Below are 22,075 nucleotides of genomic sequence, written 5' to 3'. Positions count from 1 at the left end.
CTCAAACTCTGGTTTGAGATTTTGAGTTTTCTGGGAGAACCTCAAACTCTGATGGTATGAGGATCTGAGCCTATTTTGCAGAACATGAAATTTGGATGGATGAAGAACTTCGGTCTTTTTGGAGAACCTCAATTTCTCATGGTTTGAGATTTTGAGTCTTTTTTTGGAGAATCTTAAATTCTGCTTTGAGATTTTGAATCTTTTTGGAGAACCTCAGATTCTAATGGTTTGAGGATTTGAATCTGTTTGGAGAACTTTAAATTCTGATTGGAGGATTTCAATTTTTTTGGGAGAACCTCAGATTCTGATATTTTTAGGATTTAAAGTCTTCTGGAGAACCTCAAACTCTGATTTGAGATTTTGAGTTTTCTGGAGAACGTCAAACTATGGTTTGAGATTTTGAGTTTTCTGGGAGAACCTCAAATTCCGATGGTTTGAGGATCTGAGCCTTTTTTGCAGAACATGAAATTTGGATGGATGAAGAACTTCGGTCTTTTTGGAGAACCTAAATTTCTCATGGTTTGAGATTTTGAGTCTTTTTTTGGAGAATCTTAAATTCTGCTTTGAGATTTTGAATCTTTTTGGAGAACCTCAGATTCTGATGAAGATTTGAGTCTTGCCTGGGACCCCAAACCTGGACAGTTGTGCAGATTTCAGTTTTGCTGGGAGATCTCAAAATCCCGAATTTCCTCCTCCCCAGCTGCTCCAGGCTCTCATTGGTGCTGGATTTAGGGCATTTCCAACCTAAAAAATTCCATTATACCATTAATTTTCCAGCCACCAGCGAAGCACAAAATGAGACACAAACCCAACAACCTTTGAAGAGGAAATGGATTTATTTTGCTTTTAAAAAACCAACCCAAAACCCCACCTGGAACCCAACCAGCCACCCCAAAAGCGGTCGGGCTCCTCCTTTCCAGCCTCTGCTAAAAAATAGGTGCTCTGATCTCTACACAAACATTAAAATCCAACTAATCAGCCTGGAGGGGGAGCCTGGGTTTAATTAATTTTGGCTAACGAGGCCCTTCTGCCTGGACCTTTCCTGCTCTGTGCTCCGGCAGGGAGGGAATTGCTGCCACTCCTGCGACTCCAGAAATATTCCAAACGCACTGATCACGCCGGGAAGTTAAAAAAAAAAAACAACTTTTTTTTTTTAAAAAGTTAATTTACGAAAGCAACAATCAGCAACGAACAACCCAGGGTTGATGTGCTGGGAGTGAAAAGCACGTGGTAAAAAAAAACCAAAAAAAACCCAAAAAAACAAAAAACAGGAGTGCCCAAATCCCCCAAATATTCCCACGGGAATTGGGGACAACGTGCAAGGTCCTGGAGAGGAAGAGTGACCCAGAGGATGCACAGAATGTTACACCTGGGAGCAGCTCCGTGCCAGCTCTGCTCTGTCCTGGATCCAACCATCCCTGGATAAAACAATCCCTGGATAAAACAATCCCTGGGTCCTGCAATCCCTGGATCCAACAATCCCTGGATAAAACAATCCCTGGATCCTACAATCCCTGGATCCAACAATCCCTGGATAAAACAATCCCTGGATCCTGCAATCCCTGGGTCCTGCAATCCCTGGATCCTGCAATCCCTGGATAAAACAATCCCTGGATCCTGCAATCCCTGGATAAAACAATCCCTGGATCCTGCAATCCCTGGATAAAACAATCCCTGGATCCTGCAATCCCTGGATCCTGCAATCCCTGGATAAAACAATCCCTGGATCCAACCACCCCTGGGTCCAACAATCCCTGGATGAAACAATCCCTGGATAAAACAATCCCTGGATCCAACCACCCCTGGGTCCAACAATCCCTGGATGGAACAATCCCTGGATAAAACAATCCCTGGATGAAACAATCCCTGGATCCAACAATCCCTGGATCCTACAATCCCTGGATCCTGAAATCCCTGGATCCAACAATCCCTGGATGAAACAATCCCTGGATCCAACAATCCCTGGATGAAACAATCCCTGGATCCAACAATCCCTGGATCCAACAATCCCTGGATCCTGCAATCCCTGGATAAAACAATCCCTGGATCCTACAATCCCTGGATCCTACAATCCCTGGATCCAACAATCCCTGGATCCTACAATCCCTGGATAACATAATCTGTGGATCCTACAATCCCGGGATCCTTCAATCCCTGGATCCTGCAATCCCTGGATCCAACAATCCCTGGATAAAACAATCCCTGGATAAAACAATCCCTGGATAAACCACCCACTGGCCTTGAGTTACAGCTCTGGTTTTTCCCCACCATGTTTGATCTCTGAAGAACCTCACCTCACTTACTCCCAGTTCCCAAAATCCTTCATCCCGAATTTCTGCTGGCTTCCCCACCTCCCCAATCCCAGCTGAAGCTCCGTGTGAAGAGCCTGGAAGATGAAAATCAGGGATCCTTCCAGGAGCCACCACAAACAGCTGGAACAACGCCTGACCTACACCAGGTCAGCCTTCCTGTCCACGAAATCCCTGGAAAAATCCCACGGCACTTGAAATTCAGCTGTTTCAGGCTCAGGAAAAACAGAAACTGGGAATTAAAAAAAAATCCTTCAGGATATCAGGATGGAGCTGCAGGTCCTGGCAGCGCCTCGCTGGCTCTGCGTGGGATGGAATTCCCTTTTCCCACAGCAGGATTTGGGGCTGGGGCTAAACCAGTGCTCCCAGCACATCATGGAGCTTTTCCCTTTTCCCACTCTGCCTCCCAGCAAGGATGAGGCCAGGAAAAACTGGGAAGGGGATTATCCCAGGGAGCTGATAGAAATCAGCAGTAAAAATAGAGGGAGGAAGTTTTGGAAAGGTGGCCTTGGCTCAGGGAATGCCTGGGAGGAAAAGTGCTGTCATTCATCACTTTGGGATTTATTTCCTTGTTTTTCCTTTGCTATCAAACCCCCTCCATCCCTCCTGGATAACTGTCCCAGCTGAGCAGCACGGGAACAAGGTGCTGCTCCAGGAAAACTGCAGGGAAGCTCCAGGAAAACAGCCAGGGGTGACACTGAGGGACAGGCTGGCACAAAAGCCATGAGGAAGCTGATCCCAAGGGATGGCAGGAGAGCTGGGAGAGGAAACCCAGCCCCTCTCAGGATCCACTGGGCGGACTGGGAGATTCAGCGGGGGCTGTATCCCACATCCTCCCAGCACAGGGATCAGGGATTCCCACTGGAATGGGGCTCAGCCATCAGCTCCAGACACCGGGACAATGAAAGGATGGCACCAGACTGGCTCAGGGTCCAGCTGCTCCAAGGCAACAGCATGGAAGATGGGCTCCCAACAAAGCCCTGGATCAGCTGCTCCTTAAAAAGGATTATTCCAATGGCAAAAAAAAAAAAAGGAGGAAAAATTGGAAGCAAAAGGGGTCACATAAAAAAATGCCGACTCGCAAAATGTACCTGGATTGTTCCTCCATAATCCTTCCCCCAAGTTCCCAGCGGAGGATCCTCATTCTCCCAGGAGCTTGGCACAGCCAACACCTCCCCTGTTATAAAAACACCCCCTGGGAGGGGGCAGCTCCCTGCTGCTCTGCTCTGGAAAAACACCAAAATCCCTGCGGGAAAATCCCTGGATTCACTCCCCCTTGGGCCGGCCGCGGCGGCAGCGCGCCAGGAGGGGCCCGAGGCTGTTCCACACCTCGGTGTACATCAGGGTGCCCACGAAGACGAAGGCGGTGCCCAGCCAGTGCCAGCCCGTGAAGGGGTTCTGGAAGTAGAGGATGGAGAAGATGAGGCTGACGAACTTGCGGAGCGTCACCACCAGGGTGACCGTGAGGGACGTGCACTCCGTGGTCAGGATGAAGACGCCGCGGATGCAGACGTACCTGGGAGCCGGAGCTAAGGGGTGCACACGGGGGATTCCCTCTGGGAATGGGCAGCCTGCTGTGGGTGGGGGAAATTCCCTCCTGGGATCAGCTGGGTTGGAACAGGACACCACAAACTCAGGGAAACCCCAAATCTCCTTGTTTCCCCACTGTGTCGGCAATCCCTGCCACAGAGCCAAGGGAAACTCCAAACTCCTCCATTTCCATGGAGCAGAAGTCCCAAAATCCCAGAACAAACCAGGCTGGAAAAGACCTTTGAGATCATCAAGTCCAACCTAAAAAACAGAACTTCCCTTTCCCTGTATTTCTGGAGTTAGACCACCAGCAGCTCCCAAGGCTTTAGGAAGCCTCCAAGGATTCATCTTCTCCTGGGAGCAGGAGGTAAGGGATAGTGGGGATGGACACGGGGGATTCCCTTTGGGAATGGGCAGCCTGCTGTGGGTGAGGGAAATTCCCTCCTGGGATCAGCTGGGTTGGAACAGGACACCACAAACTCAGGGAAACCCCGAATCTCAGATTCCCCTACTGGAGCAGCCAGGACTGAGCTGGACAATGGAAGCTCCAAACTCCTCCATTTCCATGGAGCAGAAGTCCCAAAATCCCAGAACAAACCAGGCTGGAGAGGACCTTTGAGATCATCGAGTCCAACCTAAAAAACAGAACTTCCCTTTCCCTGTATTTCTGGAGTGACACCACCAGCAGCTCCCAAGGGCAGGGAAGCCTCCAAGGATTCATCTTCTCCTGGGAGCAGGAGGTAAGGGAGAGTGGGGATGGACACGGGGGATTCCCTTTGGGAATGGGCAGCCTGCTGTGGGTGAGGGAAATTCCCTCCTGGGATCAGCTGGGTTGGAACAGGACACCACAAACTCAGGGAAACCCCGAATCTCAGATTCCCCTACTGGAGCAGCCAGGACAGAGCTGGACAATGGAAGCTCCAAACTCCTCCATTTCCATGGAGCAAAAGTCCCAAAATCCCAGAACAAACCAGGCTGGAGAGGACCTTTGAGATCATCGAGTCCAACCTAAAAAACAGAACTTCCCTTTCCCTGTATTTTTGGAGTTACACCACCAGGAGCCCCCGAGGCTTTAGGAACCCTCCAAGGATTTAGGAAACCTCTAAGGCTTTAGGAAGCATCCAAGGCTTTAGGAAGCCCCCAGGGATTTGGGAAGCCTCCAAGGCTTTAGGAAGCCTCCAAGGATTTAGGAACCCTCCAAGGCTTTCAGAAGCAAGGCTTTAGGAAGCCCTCCAAGGCTTTAGGAAGCCTCCAAGGCTTTAGGAAGCCTCCAAGGATTTAGGAAGCCTCCAAGGATTCAGGAAGCCCCCAAGGCTTTAGGATCCCTCCAAGGCTTTAGGAAGCCTCCAAGGCTTTAGGATCCCTCCAAGGATTTAGGAACCCTCCAAGGATTTAGGAAGCCCCCAAGGCTTTAGGAAGCCTCCAAGGATTCAGGAAGGCAGCCCCAGTCCCCCCAGTCCCGCGTGCCACCCCACAAGGGGTGGGATCAGGATCAAGGATACTGGGTGACGACGTTCATGAGGAGGTAGAACCACATGATTGGCAGGGTGAGGCCGATCACCGGCACCCGGAACAGCTCTGCAGGGAAAAAGGATGGGATGAGGTCACTGCTGCAGGAGCCTCTCTCCTTGCCAGGACTAACCATGGTCCTTCAGCCCTACACTGCCCTTCTGCTTGCAATTCCAGAGGGAAAAATGGGATATAAGGAAAAATATTAGGAGAAAAGCTCTGTTTTGCTCTCCAGGGTCAGAGCTCTCGTGCTGGAGGAATCCTCTCTGCTCCCACAGCAAATCCTGGGGAACACCAGCAAAGAAAATCCCAGCAGGTCCATGCTTACATCCCTTATTGAGGATTAGGTCCTGGTATTCCCATTTCTGAGCCACCACGTTCCTTTTCCCAGGGATCACTCTTGGTTGTGGCTGGTGTGTGGGAATTAGTCAGAAACTTGGGCTTTAATCATGGAATTATGGAATGGTTCCTTAAATTCCATATTCCCATCCATGATAGGGACACCTCCCACTGTCCCAGGCTGCTCCAGCCTCAGTGTCCAACCTGCCCTTGGACATTCCAGGGATCCAGGGGCAGCCCCAGCTGCTCTGGCAATCCCAGCCCAGCCAGCAATTCCTTCCCGCAAATTCCTCAAAATTCAAAAGGCTTGGAACACCCCAAGCTGCCAGCATGCACCACTGCAGGAAGGGAACTTCCCAGAGGATTTTTCCAGAGGCTGGGAAGGCCCAGGAGCAGCCCAGCACTCACCAGACTGGCTGAAGAGCACGGCGTGTTGGTAAATGTTGGGAGCCAGGAGCAGGAATCCAGGGAGCGGCAACGCGTGCTGGGGGGGAGAAACAAACCCATGGTGGGATCAGGGGATGGGAATCCACCCCAATTCCCTGCTGGAAAGCAGCTGGATCTCAGCAGGCTCCTCACTGCTCCATCCTGGCAGGGTGGGATCCTTTTTGTGCCCAATCCAGGAGTGGAAGGGACCTTGGAGCAGGGAGAGCCCCAGGGACTCACGTTGTAGAACAGGGCCTCCTTGGAGTGCTTCCCAAATTTCTTGTACAGCATCTCCTGGAAAATCCCCATCCTGGCAGACATCAGCAGGGCGAAGGTGAGGGCAGCAATACCTGGAAGGGAAGCACAGCCCTGCAGCTTCAACTCACCAAATTTGGCTTTCAGGGGCAAAAAAAACCCAAAAAAACAAACAAACTGCCCAGACTTGGTAAGAAAACTGGTAACAATTCCAGGGTTTGATTACAGGCATCCAAGAGATCCCGTAAAAATACCAGGGATGCACTTTGTGCCACTACTGATAATAATCAATCCCAGATTTCCCAAAGAGCCACTAACAGAGCCAGGGTGGAGGCAGAAAACCACTCATTAAAGCCTCCTCCATGAATTGTTGTGCAGAAGGAACACCTGGAGCAGCCCCAGCCCCTCTTCCTTTCGCCAAGAGAATTCCAAGAATCCTGCCAGGATCCCAGAAATGCGAGCCTCACATACCCAGCAACCACCAGAGGAAAGCCTGGGGTCCATCCTCTTCATTTAAGCTGGAGTCAGATGCCTGAAGGGAGACACAAAGTCACCAAGAGCCACCAGGCCCCTGCAGCAGCCACAGGCTTCCCACGCTGCTCCAGGGAATGCAGAGATTCCAGCAAAAAAAAATAAAAAATAATCAGGATTGTTCCTGAAAGGAAGGGCCTGGTTTGATGAGACTGAACTCTTTTAACCACAAAAATAATCAGGGTCCCTTTTCAAGCTCCCAAAGCCAGCCCAATCCCAGCTTCCTGTGTCCTCATTCCCAGGTTGCTATATCCTCATCCCATTCCCAGACTCCTGTGTCCTCAGTCCCATTCCAAGGTTTTTGTATCCCCAGCCCATTCCCAGGTTCCTGTGCTCCCATCCCATTCCCACATTCCTGTGCTGCCATCTCATTCCCATGTTCCTGTATCCCCATTCCCAGGTTTCTGTGTCTCCATTCCCAGGTTCTTCTATCTCCATCCCATTCCCAGGCTCCTGTGTCCCCCATTCCCACGTTCCTGTATCCCCATTCCCAGGCTCCTGTGTCTCCATTCCCAGGTTCTTCTATCTCCATCCCATTCCCAGGTTCCTGTATCCCCATTCCCAGGTTCCTGTGTCCCCATCCCATTCCCAGGTTCCTGTATCCCCATTCCCAGGTTCCTGTATCCCCATTCCCAGGTTCCTGTGTTCCCATCCCCATTCCCAGGTTCCTGTGTCCCCATTCCCAGGCTCCTGTGTCTCCATTCCCAGGTTCCTGTGTCCCCATTCCCAGGTTCCTGTATCCCCATTCCCAGGTTCCTGTGTCCCCATTCCCAAGTTCCTGTGTCCCCATCCCATTCCCAGGTTCCTCTATCCCTATTTCCAGGTTCCTGTGTCTCCATTCCCGGGTTCCTGTGCTCCCATCCCATTCCCAGGTTCCTGTGTCCCCATTCCCAGGTTCCTGTGTCCCCATCCCATTCCCAGGTTCCTCTATCCCTATTCCCAGGTTCCTGTATCCCCATTCCCAGGTTCCTGTGTCCCCATTCCCAAGTTCCTGTGTCCCCATCCCATTCCCAGGTTCCTGTATCCCCATTCCCAGGTTCCTGTGCTCCCATCCCATTCCCAGGTTCCGTTGCTCCTATCCCATTCCCATGTTCCTGTGTTCCCATTCCCAGGTTCCTGTGTCCTCATTCCCAGGTTCCTGTGTCCTCATTCCCAGGTTCCGTTGCTCCTATCCCATTCCCATGTTCCTGTGTCCCCATTCCCAGGTTCCTGTGTCCTCATTCCCAGGTTCCTGTGTCCTCATTCCCAGGTTCCTGTGTCCTCATTCCCAGGTTCCGTTGCTCCTATCCCATTCCCATGTTCCTGTGTCCCCATTCCCAGTTTCCTGTGCTCCCATCCCATTCCCACATTCCTGTGCTGCCATCTCATTTCTGGGTTCCTGTGCTCCCATCCCATTCCCATGTTCCTGTGTCCCCATTCCCAGGTTCCCATGCTCCCATCCCATTCCCGGGCTCCTGTGTCCCCATTCCCAGGTTCCTGTGCTCCCATCCCATTCCCGGGCTCCTGTGTCCCCATTCCCAGGGATAACTGCGTGGGAAGGAATAAGAGCTCTGTCCAAGCCCGTCAGGAGCTAAAACCAGTCCTAAACCCAGGCTTGTGCTCAAGAAATGGATGAAATCCGGCCGAGGGCACAGCTCCAGCTGGATTTGCCTCAGCTCTTTCCCCGTGCTCCAGGGAAAATCAGATTTATTCACCTCTGCCACAGCTGCCAGCTCAGCCCTGAATTCCAAACTGCTGGGAGCCGAAGTGGATAAACAGAGAGCCAAGGCTGCGGAGCCCAGCCCCTCCTCAGGTAAAAAGCTTGGAAATGATGGGAATTTGGAGCTCTGACAGCTCCCTTTCATTTCCAACCTCTCCGAGCTGGATTAAGTGCAGCCAATTTTCCCTTTCTGCCATTTTTTTGTCATCGGCTGACAGGGCCAGGCCGTGGGTGCTGACTCCGAGTGCGTTCCGCACGGATTTGCTTCCCTCCTTCCTGCTCTCCCAGCACTGCCACTTTATTTAAGGGTCAGGCTGGATGACAACAGGAAAAATCCAGCCTGAAAGGCAACAATTTCTTGTGGGATGGAAAGAGGGAAGATTTCTGATGGCTTTTTGTTGAGGATTCACTCTTTTCTGTTACCAAAAAAATGAGGTTTACTCCCAGCAAAAAGCAGCGTGAACAGGTGAAGGGACGCCTGAAATTAAAGAAATCCCCACAGGAAAATAAAACCAGGAGGAAAAGCTTTTTGGGGAGCGGATGTAGAGGTCGGAGACACCTCGCGTCTCCATGAAAAACCAGGCAAAGGGAATTCCTGAGGCTCCTGGTCCCTTCCCAGCCTTACCACTTGCTTGGCAGACATGAAGGTGCAGGTGAAGATGCCCAGGGACACCAGGGCTATGGAGCTGCACTTCGACACGCTGTACCTGCACGGGGACAAGGGACACGTCAGCCACCCCGCCGAGTCCCGGGATATCCCGGGATATCCCGGATTCCGGGATAACGGGCACGCTGTACCTGCACGGGGACAAGGGACACACCACCGACCCCGCCGAGTCCCGGGATATCCCGGATTCCGGGATAACGGGCACGCTGTACCTGCACGGGGACAAGGGACACACCACCAACCCTGCCGGGTGTCCCTGCATCCCGGGATATCCCGGATTCCGGGATAACGGGCACACTGTACCTGCACGGGGACAAGGGACACACCACCAACCCTGCCGGGTGTCCCTGCATCCCGGGATATCCCGGGATATCCCGGATTCCGGGATAACGGGCACGCTGTACCTGCACGGGGACAAGGGACACGCCACCAACCCCGCCGGGTGTCCCTGCATCCCGGGATATCCCGGATTCCGGGATAATGGGCACGCTGTACCTGCACGGGGACAAGGGACACACCACCAACCCTGCCGGGTGTCCCTGCATCCCGGGATATCCCGGATTCCGGGATAACGGGCACACTGTACCTGCACGGGGACAAGGGACACACCACCAACCCTGCCGGGTGTCCCTGCATCCCGGGATATCCCGGATTCCGGGATAACGGGCACGCTGTACCTGCACAGGGACAAGGGACACACCACCGACCCTGCCGGTTGTCCCTGCATCCCGGGATATCCCAGATTCCGGGATAACGGGCACGCTGCCCCTCCTGACCGGCCAGTCCAGCTGACTCCAGCTCAGCACCTCAGGGGGCTTTTCTCCCCACGTTTATCCCGGTTTATCCCAGTGCTTCTCCCAGTTTATCCCAGTGCTTCTCCCAGTTTATCCCAGTGCTTCTCCCAGTTTATCCCAGCGCTTCTCCCAGTTGATCCCAGCGCTTCTCCCAGTTTATCCCACAACTCCGGCCTGGAGTCTGTGCAGGCACGGCTCAGCGTTATCAGCGTGTTATCAGTGTTATTAATGTGTTATCAGTGTTATTAATGTGTTATCAGCGTGTTATTAATGTGTTATCAGTGTTATTGTGTTATCAGTGTGTTATTAATGTGTTATCAGTGTGTTATTGATGTGTTATCAGTGTGTTATTAATGTGTTATCAGCGTGTTATTAATGTGTTATCAGTGTGCTATTGATGTGTTATCAGTGTGTTATTAATGTGTTATCAGCGTGTTATTAATGTGTTATCAGCATGTTATTGATGTGTTATCAGTGTTATTAATGTGTTATCAGTGGGTTATCAGTGTGTTATTAATGTGTTATTAGTGTGTTATTAATGTGTTACCAGCGTGTTATTAATGTGGTATCAGCGTGTTATTGATGTGGTATCAGTGTGTTATTAACGTGTTATCAGCGTGTTATTAATGTGTTATCAGCATGTTATCAGCATCTTATTAATGTGTTATCAGCATGTTATTGATGTGTTATCAGCATGTTATTGATGTGTTATCAGCATGCTACCAATGTGTTATCAACATGTTATCAGCATATTATTGCTGTATTATCACCATGTTATCAGCATGTTATTGATGTGTTATCAGCGTGTTATTAATGTGTTATCAGCGTGTTATTGATGTGTTCTCAGCATGTTCTCAGCGTGTTATTAACGTGCTATCAGCACGTTATCAGCACTGCTGGAGCCACAGTCCCCAGCAGAAGGGAGGCACCGAGCTCCACCCCAGCCGCAGCAGCACAGAATCCCCCAGGAGCACTTCCAGAACTGAACACAGAGGCTGCAGCTGTGGAAAATCTCTCCCCAGCCCAGAATTCCAGCCAGGACAGGAGGGAAGAGGTGCAAATGCAGGAGGGGCTACTCCAGCCTCCATGCCACGCTCCCTGTCCCAGTTTCCCAGCACTAAAATCAGAATATTTAACAGGAAAAATGATGGCACGAAACACCCAGCAGGATTTAATCCATGGCAGAGCATTCCCTAAAGATAAGAAGTTTGTGATTTACCTTTTCTTCAGGATGATGATTCCTAGAGCCATGCTTGCTATCAGAGAACCCTGGGGAAAAAAAAACAAAATAAAAACAGAAGGGAAAACCAAAACATGAGGTCAGCAGGCCAGAATTCCCCAGCTTGGGATGCTGATCCCAAAGGAACACTGCAAACTCAGTGTGGTGGATACCAGAACACCAGGAGAAAAGCCACGTTTGAAGCAGGAAAACTGACAGGGAGAAGGTGCAGCTTCCTTGAGGTTGGATATTGGGAAAAATGCTGCCCTGGAAGGGTTGTCCATTCCTGGAGGGATTTCCAAGCCCTGTGACACCTGGGACATGGGGCAGTGATGGCTTGGCAGTGCTGGGACTGGTTGGACTCCATGAGCTTAAAGTTCTTCTCCTGCCTCAATGATTCCACGATTCCCTTCATCCAGGAAAAGGGGAGAAGGTGAGCTGGCTCCCTTGGGAACAAGGATACTGGGCTGGGGACCTCCCCCTTATTTTTTTTTCAGAACATGGCCAAATCTTACTGGTTTAACTGGGACCAGGTCTCCTGCAGTGTGGGCTAGTTTTGAACCTCTCCTGATTCCCGATATTCCACCCCCAGGATGTGCTGTGGGAAAAGAGCTCCCACCAGGAGGTTTTGTTATTCCCAACAGCTGGGCCTCCATTTCCTTGGGGTTTAAGAGATCTTTTAGCCTGGCACTCATCCACACTTCAGTGAAGATGCAGTTTAATGGGGTTTTTTCCCAAAGCAAAGAACTGTGCAGGTGGATTAGGCCAAATCCCAAATCCCAAATCCCAAATCCCAAATCCATGCTCTCTGACCTGTAATGTTCAAGACATGGAACCACCTGGTGGCAGGGAAAGCTGAATCCCTTTGGCCAACCAGAGTCTGGGATTGCTTTTGTCACTGCCACTTCCCCCTCAGCTCTGGAATTCCAAAGCCTGTCTGAGCCTGTTTCCCTGTCTATCCATTAAGCTGGAATTTAATGATCAATACCATTACGTGAAACCTTTGGAGCTGAGCTTTGGAGCGAGGCTGCGCTCCTGGAAATCCTGCTGGAATTCAGGATTTCCACAGGGGTTTGGTGCTCTCAGGACACATGGAACAGGGATGGTTGCAGCAGAAATGATGGAATGGGAGGAGGAGGAGGGGGAGGAGAAGGAGGAGGAGGAGAAGGAGAAGAAGGAGAAGAAGGAGAAGAAGGAGAAGGATAAGGAGAAGGAGAAGAAGGAGAAGAAGGAGAAGGAGAAGGAGAAGAAGGAGAAGAAGGAGAAGAAGGAGAAGGAGAAGGAGAAGGAGAAGGAGAAGGAGAAGGAGAAGGAGAAGGAGAAGGAGAAGGAGAAGGAGAAGGAGAAGGAGAAGGAGAAGGAGAAGGAGAAGGAGAAGGAGAAGGAGAAGGAGAAGGAGAAGGAGAAGGAGAAGGAGAAGGAGAAGAAGGAGAAGAAGGAGAAGAAGGAGAAGAAGGAGAAGGAGAAGAAGAAGGAGAAGAAGGAGAAGAAGGAGAAGGAGAAGGAGAAGGAGAAGAAGGAGAAGAAGGAGAAGGAGGAGAAGAAGGAGAAGGAGAAGGAGAAGAAGGAGAAGAAGGAGAAGAAGGAGAAGAAGAAGGAGAAGAAGGAGAAGAAGGAGAAGGAGAAGAAGGAGGAGAAGAAGGTAGCTCACCGAGCGGAAGATCATGTGCAGCGGCATCGCAATGTTCAGGTTCAGGGCGTAGTTATTGACCACGCTGACGGTGAAGAACATGGCCACCATGATGAAATAGTTCCTAAAACGTGGAAAAATACGTGGGAGATGTGCAGGAGCCTCCCTGAGATGCTGAGAGACCCCTCAGGAATGATCGTGGGATGCATGGAGAAGTTTGGAGCAGAGCAGTTTCCAGGTCTGTCACCAAGCTCATCCCCAGTGGAGAAATGTGAAGTGAATTTGGGTGATTTCCCAGGAAAACTTTCCCTTCCCACTCCCACCACACCAAATCCCAGAGATAAAAAGCTCTTGAAGCACAACAAACTCTTCCCTGTGCAAAACTCTGCCCTGTTCCTGTGACAGGGAAGGATCTGATGGCAATTTCCCATTAAAAATTAAAAACTGATAAACGAGTGGGGATTTTATCCGGCCTGACAACTTCCCAACGTGCCTCTGCAGATGCTGCAGGATGGATGGGATTTCCACAGGATTAGTGGAAAAGCCACTTTAGGAGAAGTTTTTTGGAGATAAAAGAGAGATCCAGGCCACTCCTGCTGGGAAAACCTTGGGATTGTACCTGATGGGGATGGCCGGGCGCTTCCTCCCGAAGTTGGCCTCGAAGATGAAACCTTCCAGAGCAATGAACAGGAACTGGGAGAAGGTCACGATGTTCCCACATCCCGGGAACTGCCTGCAGGCAGGGAGAGACAGCATCAGAGCCATTCCAGGGAGAGCCAACACTGGGATCCAACAAAAGGAGGCAGCAGAGCCAGAATCCTGTCCCTTTTCCCAGAATCCTGTCCCTCTTCCCAGAATCTTATCCCTTTTCCCAGACTCCTGTCCCTTTTCCCAGAATCCTACCCCTTTTCCCAGAATCCTACCCCTTTTCCCAGAATCTCATCCCTTTTCCCAGACTCCTATCCCGTTTCCAAGACTCCTGTCCCTTTTCCCAGAATCCTATCCCTTTTTCCAGAATCTTATCCTTTTTTCCAGAATCTTATCCTTTTTCCCAGACTCCTATCCCTTTTCCCAGAATCCTACCCCTTTTTCCAGAATCTTATCCTTTTTTCCAGAATCTTATCCTTTTTCCCAGACTCCTATCCCTTTTCCCAGAATCCTAACTCTTTTTCCAGAATCCTATCTCTTTTCCCAGAATCCTATCCCTTTTCCAAGAATCCTACCCCTTTTCCAAGACTCCAGTCCCCTTTTCCCAGAATCTCATCCCTTTTCCCAGAATCCTGTCCCTTTTTACAAAATCCTATCATTTTCTCCAGAATCCTATCCTTTTTCTCAGAATCCTACCCCTTTTTCCAGAATCCTATCTCTTTTCCCAGAATCCTATCCCTTTTCCAAGAATCCTACCCCTTTTCCAAGACTCCTGTCCCCTTTTCCAGAATCCTATCCCTTTTCCCAGAATCCTGTCCCTTTTCCAAGACTCCTGTCCCTTTTCCCAGAATCCTATCCCTTTTCCCAGAATCCTATCCTTTTTCCAGAATCCTATCCCTTTTTCCAGAATCTTATCCCTTTTCCCAGACTCCTATCCCTTTTCCAAGACTCCTGTCCCTTTTCCCAGAATCCTATCCCTTTTTCCAGAATCTTATCCTTTTTCCCAGACTCCTACCCCTTTTTCCAGAATCCTATCTCTTTTCCCAGAATCCTACCCCTTTTCCAAGACTCCTGTCCCTTTTCCCAGAATCTCATCCCTTTTCCCAGAATCCTGTCCCTTTTCCCAGACTCCTGTCCCTTTTCCCACAATCCTACCCCTTTTTCAAGAATCCTATCCCTTTCTCCAGAATCTTATCCTTTTTCCCAGAATCCTACCCTTTTCCAGAATACTATCCCTTTTCCCAGACTCCTGTCCCTTTTCCAAGATGCCTGTCCCCTTTTCCCAGAATCCTACCCCTTTTCCCAGAATCTCATCCCTTTTCCCAGACTCCTATCCCTTTTCCAAGACTCCTGTCCCTTTTCCCAGAATCCTGTCCCTTTTCCCAGAATCCTGTCCCTTTTCCAAGACTCCTATCTCTTTTTCCAGAATCCTGTCCCTTTTTCCAGAATCCTGTCCCTTTTCCAAGACTCCTATCCCTTTTCCCAGACTCCTGTCCCTTTTCCCAGAATCCTATCCCTTTTCCCAGACTCCTGTCCCTTTTCCCAGACTCCTGTCCCTTTTCCCAGACTCCTGTCCCTTTTCCCAGAATCCTGTCCCTTTTCCCAGAATCCTACCCCTTTTCCCAGAACGAGACCCACCCTGGGGAGGTTTTACTCAGGGTTTGTTCACCTGAGCTTGTGCAAACACCTGCGGGGTGTTTCCTCCAACACTTCCCAAGAGGAACTGGGAATGTTGGAGCAGTCAGGTCAGGGAGTGAAAGGAAAAACTGCTGGATCTCTCTCTTTCCCAGGGAAGTGGCTTTAGCAGGACTCTGTGTTTGTTAGAGGTCAGGGAATCTGAGGTAATCTGCCTTTCCAGGGGGAAAAGGCAGCTGGAAATTCAATATTCCTCATGCCTGCTGCAGCAGGGAAGGGCCAAGGTCAGGTCTGTGCTGGCAGAGCGTCCCTGGTTCAGATTTGCTCAATCTCCTCTAAAAAAGCTTCAGCTCCCCTGGGATTTCTGGATGCAAAAAAAAAAAAAAAGAATTTTGGTTGTGAATTCTAGAAGGGGCCAAAACTCCTCACAGGAGCCCAAAAAAAAGTCTTGGAAGAAATCCCACGTGACATCCACGGATCTTTTTAATGTGACAGCAACTGCTCCAGGCTTCCAAATCCACAAAATTTTGGCTGAGCTCAAAAGGGACCCTCTTAGTCCCTTTTTGTCCCCCCTGGAGGGACCCAGGAGTGCAGAAATGCCACCAGCTCCGAGCAATCCAAGTGTTTATCCTGTGGGAGCAGGAATTCCACAATTCCACACCAGAAATTCCACAATTCCATACCAGGGAAGGATTTCCTGGGAAGCAGAAGCTCAGAGGAGGCCATGACAGGGAAGATATTGAGAAAGCTCGTGGGAGATGGAGGGATTTAGGGAATCTTTCCCTTTTTTTTTTTTTTTTGGGTTTTTTTTTTGTTTTTGTTTTCCTGGTACAAGACAAAAACTGAGGCCAAGCATTCCTGGGAGAGCGCTGCTCCTCACAGAACATGCTGGATGCAGTTTTGCAGGATTCAAGGTGGGAAATGCCCTGGAAAACAGGAATTTCCAAGCTGCCTCCTCCAAATTCTCCTCTGTCACCCCACAGAGCTCTGAGGAGCAGCAGCCACCTGGGGAATGCAGGGCTGACCCAACAACACCTGGAAAAATCCACTTTTCCCTGCTTTTTCCAGGGATGGGCACCACCCTGAGGCACTTCCCTCTGCCCACCTGCCAATTCTTCTTCCCAGAAGAAGAATTATCCATAAAAACTTCATTATCCATAAAACTTCATTATCCATAAAACTTCAGCTCCGAGACTGAAAGGTTCAAAAATTCCTGGGAGAAAGAGACCTCGAAGCAGAGCCAGAAGCTCTGGGATTGCAAATCTTATCTCCAAGCCTTATCTCCAAGCTTTCACCTCCAGAGGGGATCACAAGGAGCTGGAAACCCGGGATAAAACCCAAGGATGGGCTTTGCCTCCTCCCAAATCACAGAGCCCTGGACATGGCTCCATTTTATCAGCAGTGTTGGCACTCGGGGTTTTGTGCTGGCTGATAAGACACGGCTAAAAAAGGGCTCCTTCTCTGGCTCACAATCCTCACTCAGATCCACCTAAAAACGAGATCAATTTGGATCTATCAACCCAAGATCTGCTTCAGCTGCAGACAGCCAAAAAAGTCCTCCCAGCAAGAAGTTTCCCTGCTCTCTCTCCTACTCCACCACATGGAAAGGGAGAAAATCTGATTTTTTGGGCCTTATTTACATCCACAGCAATTTGAGCCTCTAAAATAAAGAAATTTGAGACTGCTTGTTCTGCCTCCCCAGCCCAACAGAAATATTTCTCTTGTCTCCTCTGCAGCCACTCTCCACACGTTTAAACTGTTTTGTCTGCCCTCAGGTATTTCCAGACTAAACACTTCTAATTCCTTGGCTTTCCTTATAAATCCTGAGCAAATTTCTTCCCAATCACCTTTGCTACTCCTCACCAACCTGGTCACTGCCTTTTCCCGGGATCCTGCTCCAGGATTTTGCTTGTTATTGGGAATATTCATCTGCAAGAGGAACTTTTCCTTCCAAAACCCAACAAAATAATTTGTGTTATCCCAGTTTTGGGACTAAAGGTGATCAGGGCGAGTAAAAGGCACAGGAACTGAGCAGTTGGAATTTTTAGGAATGGAGGAATTTTTAAAGTGGATGAGAGGTGCTGCTTGAAAGAAGGTTTTGTGTGAAAAGCAGCTTTCCCTTGATGTCTGCAATTGGATTTCTGGAATTTGCTCCTCTGGGCTTGAGTCACCTTTGAATAATTCAGTCTTTGAACAGGGCCAAATGTTTTGGTTTAAGGTTTGCTTGGAGGAGACCTGAGTGGAAAAAAAAACCAAATCCAAAGGTTTTTTTTTTTTTTGCTTCCAAAGGGTTCAGCCCTCCTCTGTCACTGATGCTGCAACACAAACCAGGCAGGAAATCAGAGGTTGGAGTAATCCCCGAGAGAAAAAACAGCTCCTCACACAAACTCCTTGATTTATCCAGGGATTGTGCACCTGAATCCCATATTGGAGCAAATATCCCAACTGCTGGATTTTGCAGTCCCTTTTTCCTTTAATAATCTGGGCTGATTTTGGAAGCTGGAGTGCACTGAGGGCTCAGGGGTGCAGCCCCACGCTGACTCGCTGGGATTTTACACACCCAACCAGTTCAGGAATCACTTTTTCCCAGTCAGGCCTTCCCAGCTTTCTGAACAGCCTTTTCCCAAGCTTCCAGCCTTGGGTGAGGAAGGTGAGATCCCCAAAAACATCAGGGTGGGAAAGGTGAGACCCCCAAAATTATCAGGGTGAGTGAAGAAGGTGAGATCCCAAAAAACATCAGGGTGGGAAAGGTGAGATCCCCAAAATTATCAGGGTGAGTGAAGGAGGTGAGATCCCCAAAAACACCAGGGTGAGGAAAGTGAAATCCCCAAAATTGTCAGGGTGAGTGAGGAAGGTGAGATCCCCAAAAACATCAGGGTGAGGAAAGTGAAAGCCCCAAAATCAACTGGGTGAGTGAGGAAGGTGAGATCCCAAAAAACATCACGGTGGGAAAGGTGAGATCCCCAAAATCATCAGGATAAGTGAAGAAGGTGAGATCCCCAAAAACACCAGGTTGAGGAAGGTGAGATCCCCCCAAAATCATCAGGGTGAGAGAGGAAGGTGTGATCCCCCAAAAACATCAGGGTGAGTGAGGAAGGTGAGATTCCCCAAAAACATCAGGATGAGGAAGGTGAGATCCCCAAAATCATCAGGGTGAGGAAGGTGAAATCCCCAAAATCATCAGGGTGAGTGAAGAAGGTGAGATCCCAAAAAATACCAGGATGAGGAAGGTGAGATCCTCAAAAACATCAAGGTGAGGAAGGTGAGATCCCAAAAAACATCAAGGTGGGAAAGGTGAGATCCCCAAAATTATCAGGGTGAGTGAAGAAGGTGAGATCCCCAAAATTATCAGGGTGAGTGAAGGTGAAATCCCTAAAAACATCAAGGTGAGGAAGGTGAGATCCCAAAAAACATCAGGGTGGGAAAGGTGAGATCCCCAAAATTATCAGGATGAGTGAAGAAGGTGAGATCCCCAAAAACACCAGGTTGAGGAAGGTGAGATTCCCCCCAAAATTATCAGGGTGAGTGAGGAAGGTGAGATCCCAAAAAACACCAGGGTGAGGAAAGTGAAATCCCCAAAATCAACTGGGTGAGTGAGGAAGGTGAGATCCCAAAAAATACCAGGATGAGGAAGGTGAGATCCCCAAAAACATCAAGGTGAGGAAGGTGAGATCCCAAAAAACACCAGGATGAGGAAGGTGAGATTCCCAAAATTATCAGGGTGAGTGAGGAAGGTGAGATCCCAAAAAACACCAGGATGAGGAAGGTGAGATTCCCAAAATTATCAGGGTGAGTGAGGAAGGTGAGATTCCCCAAAAACATCAGGATGAGGAAGGTGAGATCCCAAAAAACACCAGGATGAGGAAGGTGAGATCCCCAAAATCAACTGGGTGAGTGAGGAAGGTGAGATCTCCGAAAACATCAGGGTGAGGAAGGTGAGATCCCAAAAAACATCGGGGTGGGAAAGGTGAGATCCCCAAAATTATCAGGGTGAGTGAGGAAGGCGAGATCCCCAGAAATCATCAGCCTCCAATCTGAGAGTTCAAGGGGACTCGGTGACTTTGCAGAGCGACGATTCCAGGTGGAAAACATTCCAAGAGCCCAAGCTGGGATTTCCAGGTGGAAAACATTCCCTGGAATGTCCCCAGGGGCAGCTCCTGCCTTATCCCTGGGATCTGAGCGCTGGGACAGGGTGGGATGGGGACATCCCCTAGCCGGGACACATTATTTAGTCATTCATTTGGATGTCACATAACTGACATGAGCTGAGCTATAAATGAATTTAATTTCTATTTTAATGGGAGTGAATTTTATGATTAAATCTCTCTCCACAACTCCCTGACAGGAGGATGGAGCGAGGTGGGAGCCAGGCTCTTTTCCCAAGGAATAAGGGACAGGATGGGAGAAAAGGGGAAAAAAAAAAAAAAAAACAAAACCCCAAAAAGCTGACATTTTAGGGTTATTTTCACACTGAAGCAGTTAAAAAAAAAAAAAATAAAAATAATAATAAAAAAGCGATGATTTAGCGATGATTTCGCTCTGGGCTCTTCCATGAGGGGGCACCGAGGCCTGAGGGTTTTCAAACCCCCTCAGCGCCCCAAATCCCCCAAACCCACCCCGGCCCTGCTGCTGAATTCATGCCCTCACACCCCCGAGGGACCCCATTCCAAGAGGATCACCCCGATCCCGACCCTTTATCCCTTTATCCCGCCTTTCTCCGCGGCCCCGCACCTGGCCAGCAGCTCCAGGAACACCACGTTGCTGCAGCAGCCGCCGAACACCAGCCCCACCGCCACGGCCGGGTGCATGGCGCCGCTCCGGGCAACCAGGCGGCTTCCCGGGCCGCGGCCGCATCCCGATCCCGGGATCCCGCCTCGATCCCGGGATCCTGCCCCGCTTCCTCCTCCGGCCGCCGGGAGTCCGCCGCCCGCCCGCTGCCGCCGCGGGGACTACAACTCCCGGCAGGCTCCGCGCCGCCGCAGCGCGCCGCCCGGCGGGCACCCGGGGCGGGGCACTATGGGAGTTGTAGTTCTGGGGTGGAATGGCGGCGCTGAGGCGGCGTCAGGGGGAGGCGCGGCCCCGGCGCTGTTTGTGGTGAGGAGCGGCCCGTAAGTGACTTTTTGGGGTTATTTAGTGACCCTAAAACGCCAGTTGCAGGCACTTCCTAAGGATTCTGTGCCGAAGAAGCTGTTCGCTGCTCAAAATAATAATTATTGTTGAAAGAGAGAGCTGGGAATGTTCCCCTGGAGAGGAGAAGGATCCAGGGAGAGCTTCCAGCACATTCCAGGGGCTCCAGGAGAGCTGCAGAGGGACTGGGGACAAGGATGGAGGGACAGGACCCAGGGAATGGCTCCCACTGCCAGAGGGCAGCCAGGGATGGGATCTTGGGAATGAGGAATTCCTGGCTGGGCTGGGATTGCCAGAGCAGCTGGGGCTGCCCCTGGATCCCTGGAATGTCCCAGGAAAGGCTGGAGCAGCCTGGGATGGTGGGATTGGAATGGGATGGGATTTGAGGTCCCTTCCCACCCAAACCATCCCAGGATTCTGGGATCAAGGAGGTTCAGAATCCATCCCAAGGGATTTTTATGGAAGCTGGGGATGGAAAAGGGAAGGGAGACCCTTCCTGGAGTGCCGAGATTCTCAGTGAAACCCCCGGATCCCAAAATTCCTTCCTGGAGCAGAGTCGGGGTGGGGATGGATCCAATGCCAGGCTGGGAGAGCTGGGAATGGAGGGAATTCCCTGGAAAGGGAGCTTGGGGTGGGATTTTGGGAAGGAATTCCTGGCTGGGCTGGAGTTGCCCCTGGATCCCTGGAATGCCCAAGGAAAGGCTGGACATGGGGACAGTGGGAGATGTCCTTGGACACTGGATGGGATTTAAAGTCCCTTCCCACCCAACCATTCCATGATTCCATGGTTTGCTGCAGGATTTTGGGTGGTTTTTCAGTCCAGTCCTCACTGAACCGCCTTGGCCAAGAAAACCCCAAAATTTTGCAGTTTTGGGGTTTTGGGAGCTCCCAGTTTTGGCTGTGAGCTCCCTGTGCCCCAGGGCTACGGAATCACTTCTTGTTCTGCCAAAATCCAGAAAATCATGAAAATCTGAATATGAAAAATCCGGAGCCTTGGAAGAGCTGCTGATCTTCAGCTGGAGGATCCCGCTCCGTGGAAATGCTTCCTAAAAAGCTTTGGAATTTGAGGCTCCCTGAATCTGAATTACTCACCCTGAGCTGCTTGGTGTAATTAATCCAATTTAATCAACAAAACCCTTGGCTCTTCCATGGCCCCAAACTGGGACAAAATCCCATTTTCTGTGCAGGGAAAGGGCTCTGAGGAGGAACCTGCTGAGGCAAAAGGCTCTGCAAGTAGAAGGCAACAAAAATTAATCAGGACAAATGTTAATTCAGGAGTTTTATTGTCTTGTGAAAACCCAAATCTTCACTCGCTTCCTACCCCTTCAGCTGGCTCTCAGTAATTCTCATTTTTGCTGTTGGCTCCTCGCTAGGTTGTTTAGATCCACTTGCAAATCAAATAATTGTGATTCAGCCACATTTTACTTAAAAAAAAACCCCAACTCTGAACTGGTTTTCGCTCCCAGTTTCCCTCTGAACTTTTCACAAAATCTCTCTTCTAAATAATTCACCAGTCCTACAACACAGACAATATTATCAGATGCCCTGGTGCTTCCACACCTCAATTAAATCTATAAAATTAATGGAAGATACAATTCCACTGTAGGAAAAGAATCTCCATCATTTCCCAGCTGAGAGTGCCCGGGGAAATAATTTCTGTCTCTGGGAAACACAGGAATTGCTTTTTAATAAAGTTATAGATAAATAACCCTTTTTTTTTTTTTTTTTTTTTTTGAGAGTTAATCAGAAATGGATTC

The 22,075-nt window shown here is 49.9% G+C and overlaps 2 protein-coding genes and 2 long non-coding RNA genes across 6 annotated transcripts in view; 2 read left to right on the top strand and 2 right to left on the bottom strand.

Annotated features, from left to right (window-relative positions):
* Window positions 1–815: 815 nt before the first annotated feature.
* Window positions 816–20,098, bottom strand: SLC35B4 (solute carrier family 35 member B4). The gene is made up of 10 exons (XM_077783710.2): window positions 19,923–20,098; window positions 13,528–13,641; window positions 12,930–13,032; window positions 11,279–11,328; window positions 9,224–9,305; window positions 6,840–6,900; window positions 6,354–6,463; window positions 6,096–6,171; window positions 5,342–5,417; window positions 816–3,825 (listed from the first exon to the last, which is right to left on the bottom strand). The coding sequence occupies exons 1-10, from the start codon at window positions 19,997–19,999 to the stop codon at window positions 3,576–3,578; spliced, it is 999 nt and encodes a 332-aa protein (XP_077639836.1). The 5' UTR covers window positions 20,000–20,098; the 3' UTR covers window positions 816–3,575.
* LOC146763539 (uncharacterized) lies at window positions 15,160–18,696 on the top strand. The gene is made up of 2 exons (XR_014951916.1): window positions 15,160–18,288; window positions 18,422–18,696. It is a non-coding gene; the product is annotated as an uncharacterized LOC146763539 (long non-coding RNA).
* A 121-nt stretch (window positions 20,099–20,219) lies between the features above and the next one.
* LOC146763538 (uncharacterized) overlaps window positions 20,220–22,075 on the top strand; it is a 1,882-nt gene continuing 26 nt past the window's right edge. The window contains exons 1-2 of the long non-coding RNA XR_014951917.1: window positions 20,220–20,299; window positions 21,275–22,075. The exon at window positions 21,275–22,075 is cut by the window's right edge and continues 26 nt beyond it. This is a non-coding gene — a long non-coding RNA (uncharacterized LOC146763538). The remainder of the gene's footprint in view (window positions 20,300–21,274) is intronic.
* LRGUK (leucine rich repeats and guanylate kinase domain containing) overlaps window positions 21,585–22,075 on the bottom strand; it is a 55,287-nt gene continuing 54,796 nt past the window's right edge. For all 3 annotated transcript variants that reach the window (XM_085568767.1, XM_085568768.1, XM_085568769.1), the window contains one exon: window positions 21,585–22,075. This exon is cut by the window's right edge and continues 193 nt beyond it. The gene's annotated coding sequence lies outside the window, so the exon portion shown is untranslated.

This window comes from Lonchura striata, chromosome 1A (assembly GCF_050655825.1).
Source record: "Lonchura striata isolate lonStrDom1 chromosome 1A, ASM5065582v1, whole genome shotgun sequence".
Lineage (NCBI taxonomy): Eukaryota > Metazoa > Chordata > Aves > Passeriformes > Estrildidae > Lonchura > Lonchura striata.
This window is presented reverse-complemented; position numbering and strand designations above follow the sequence as displayed.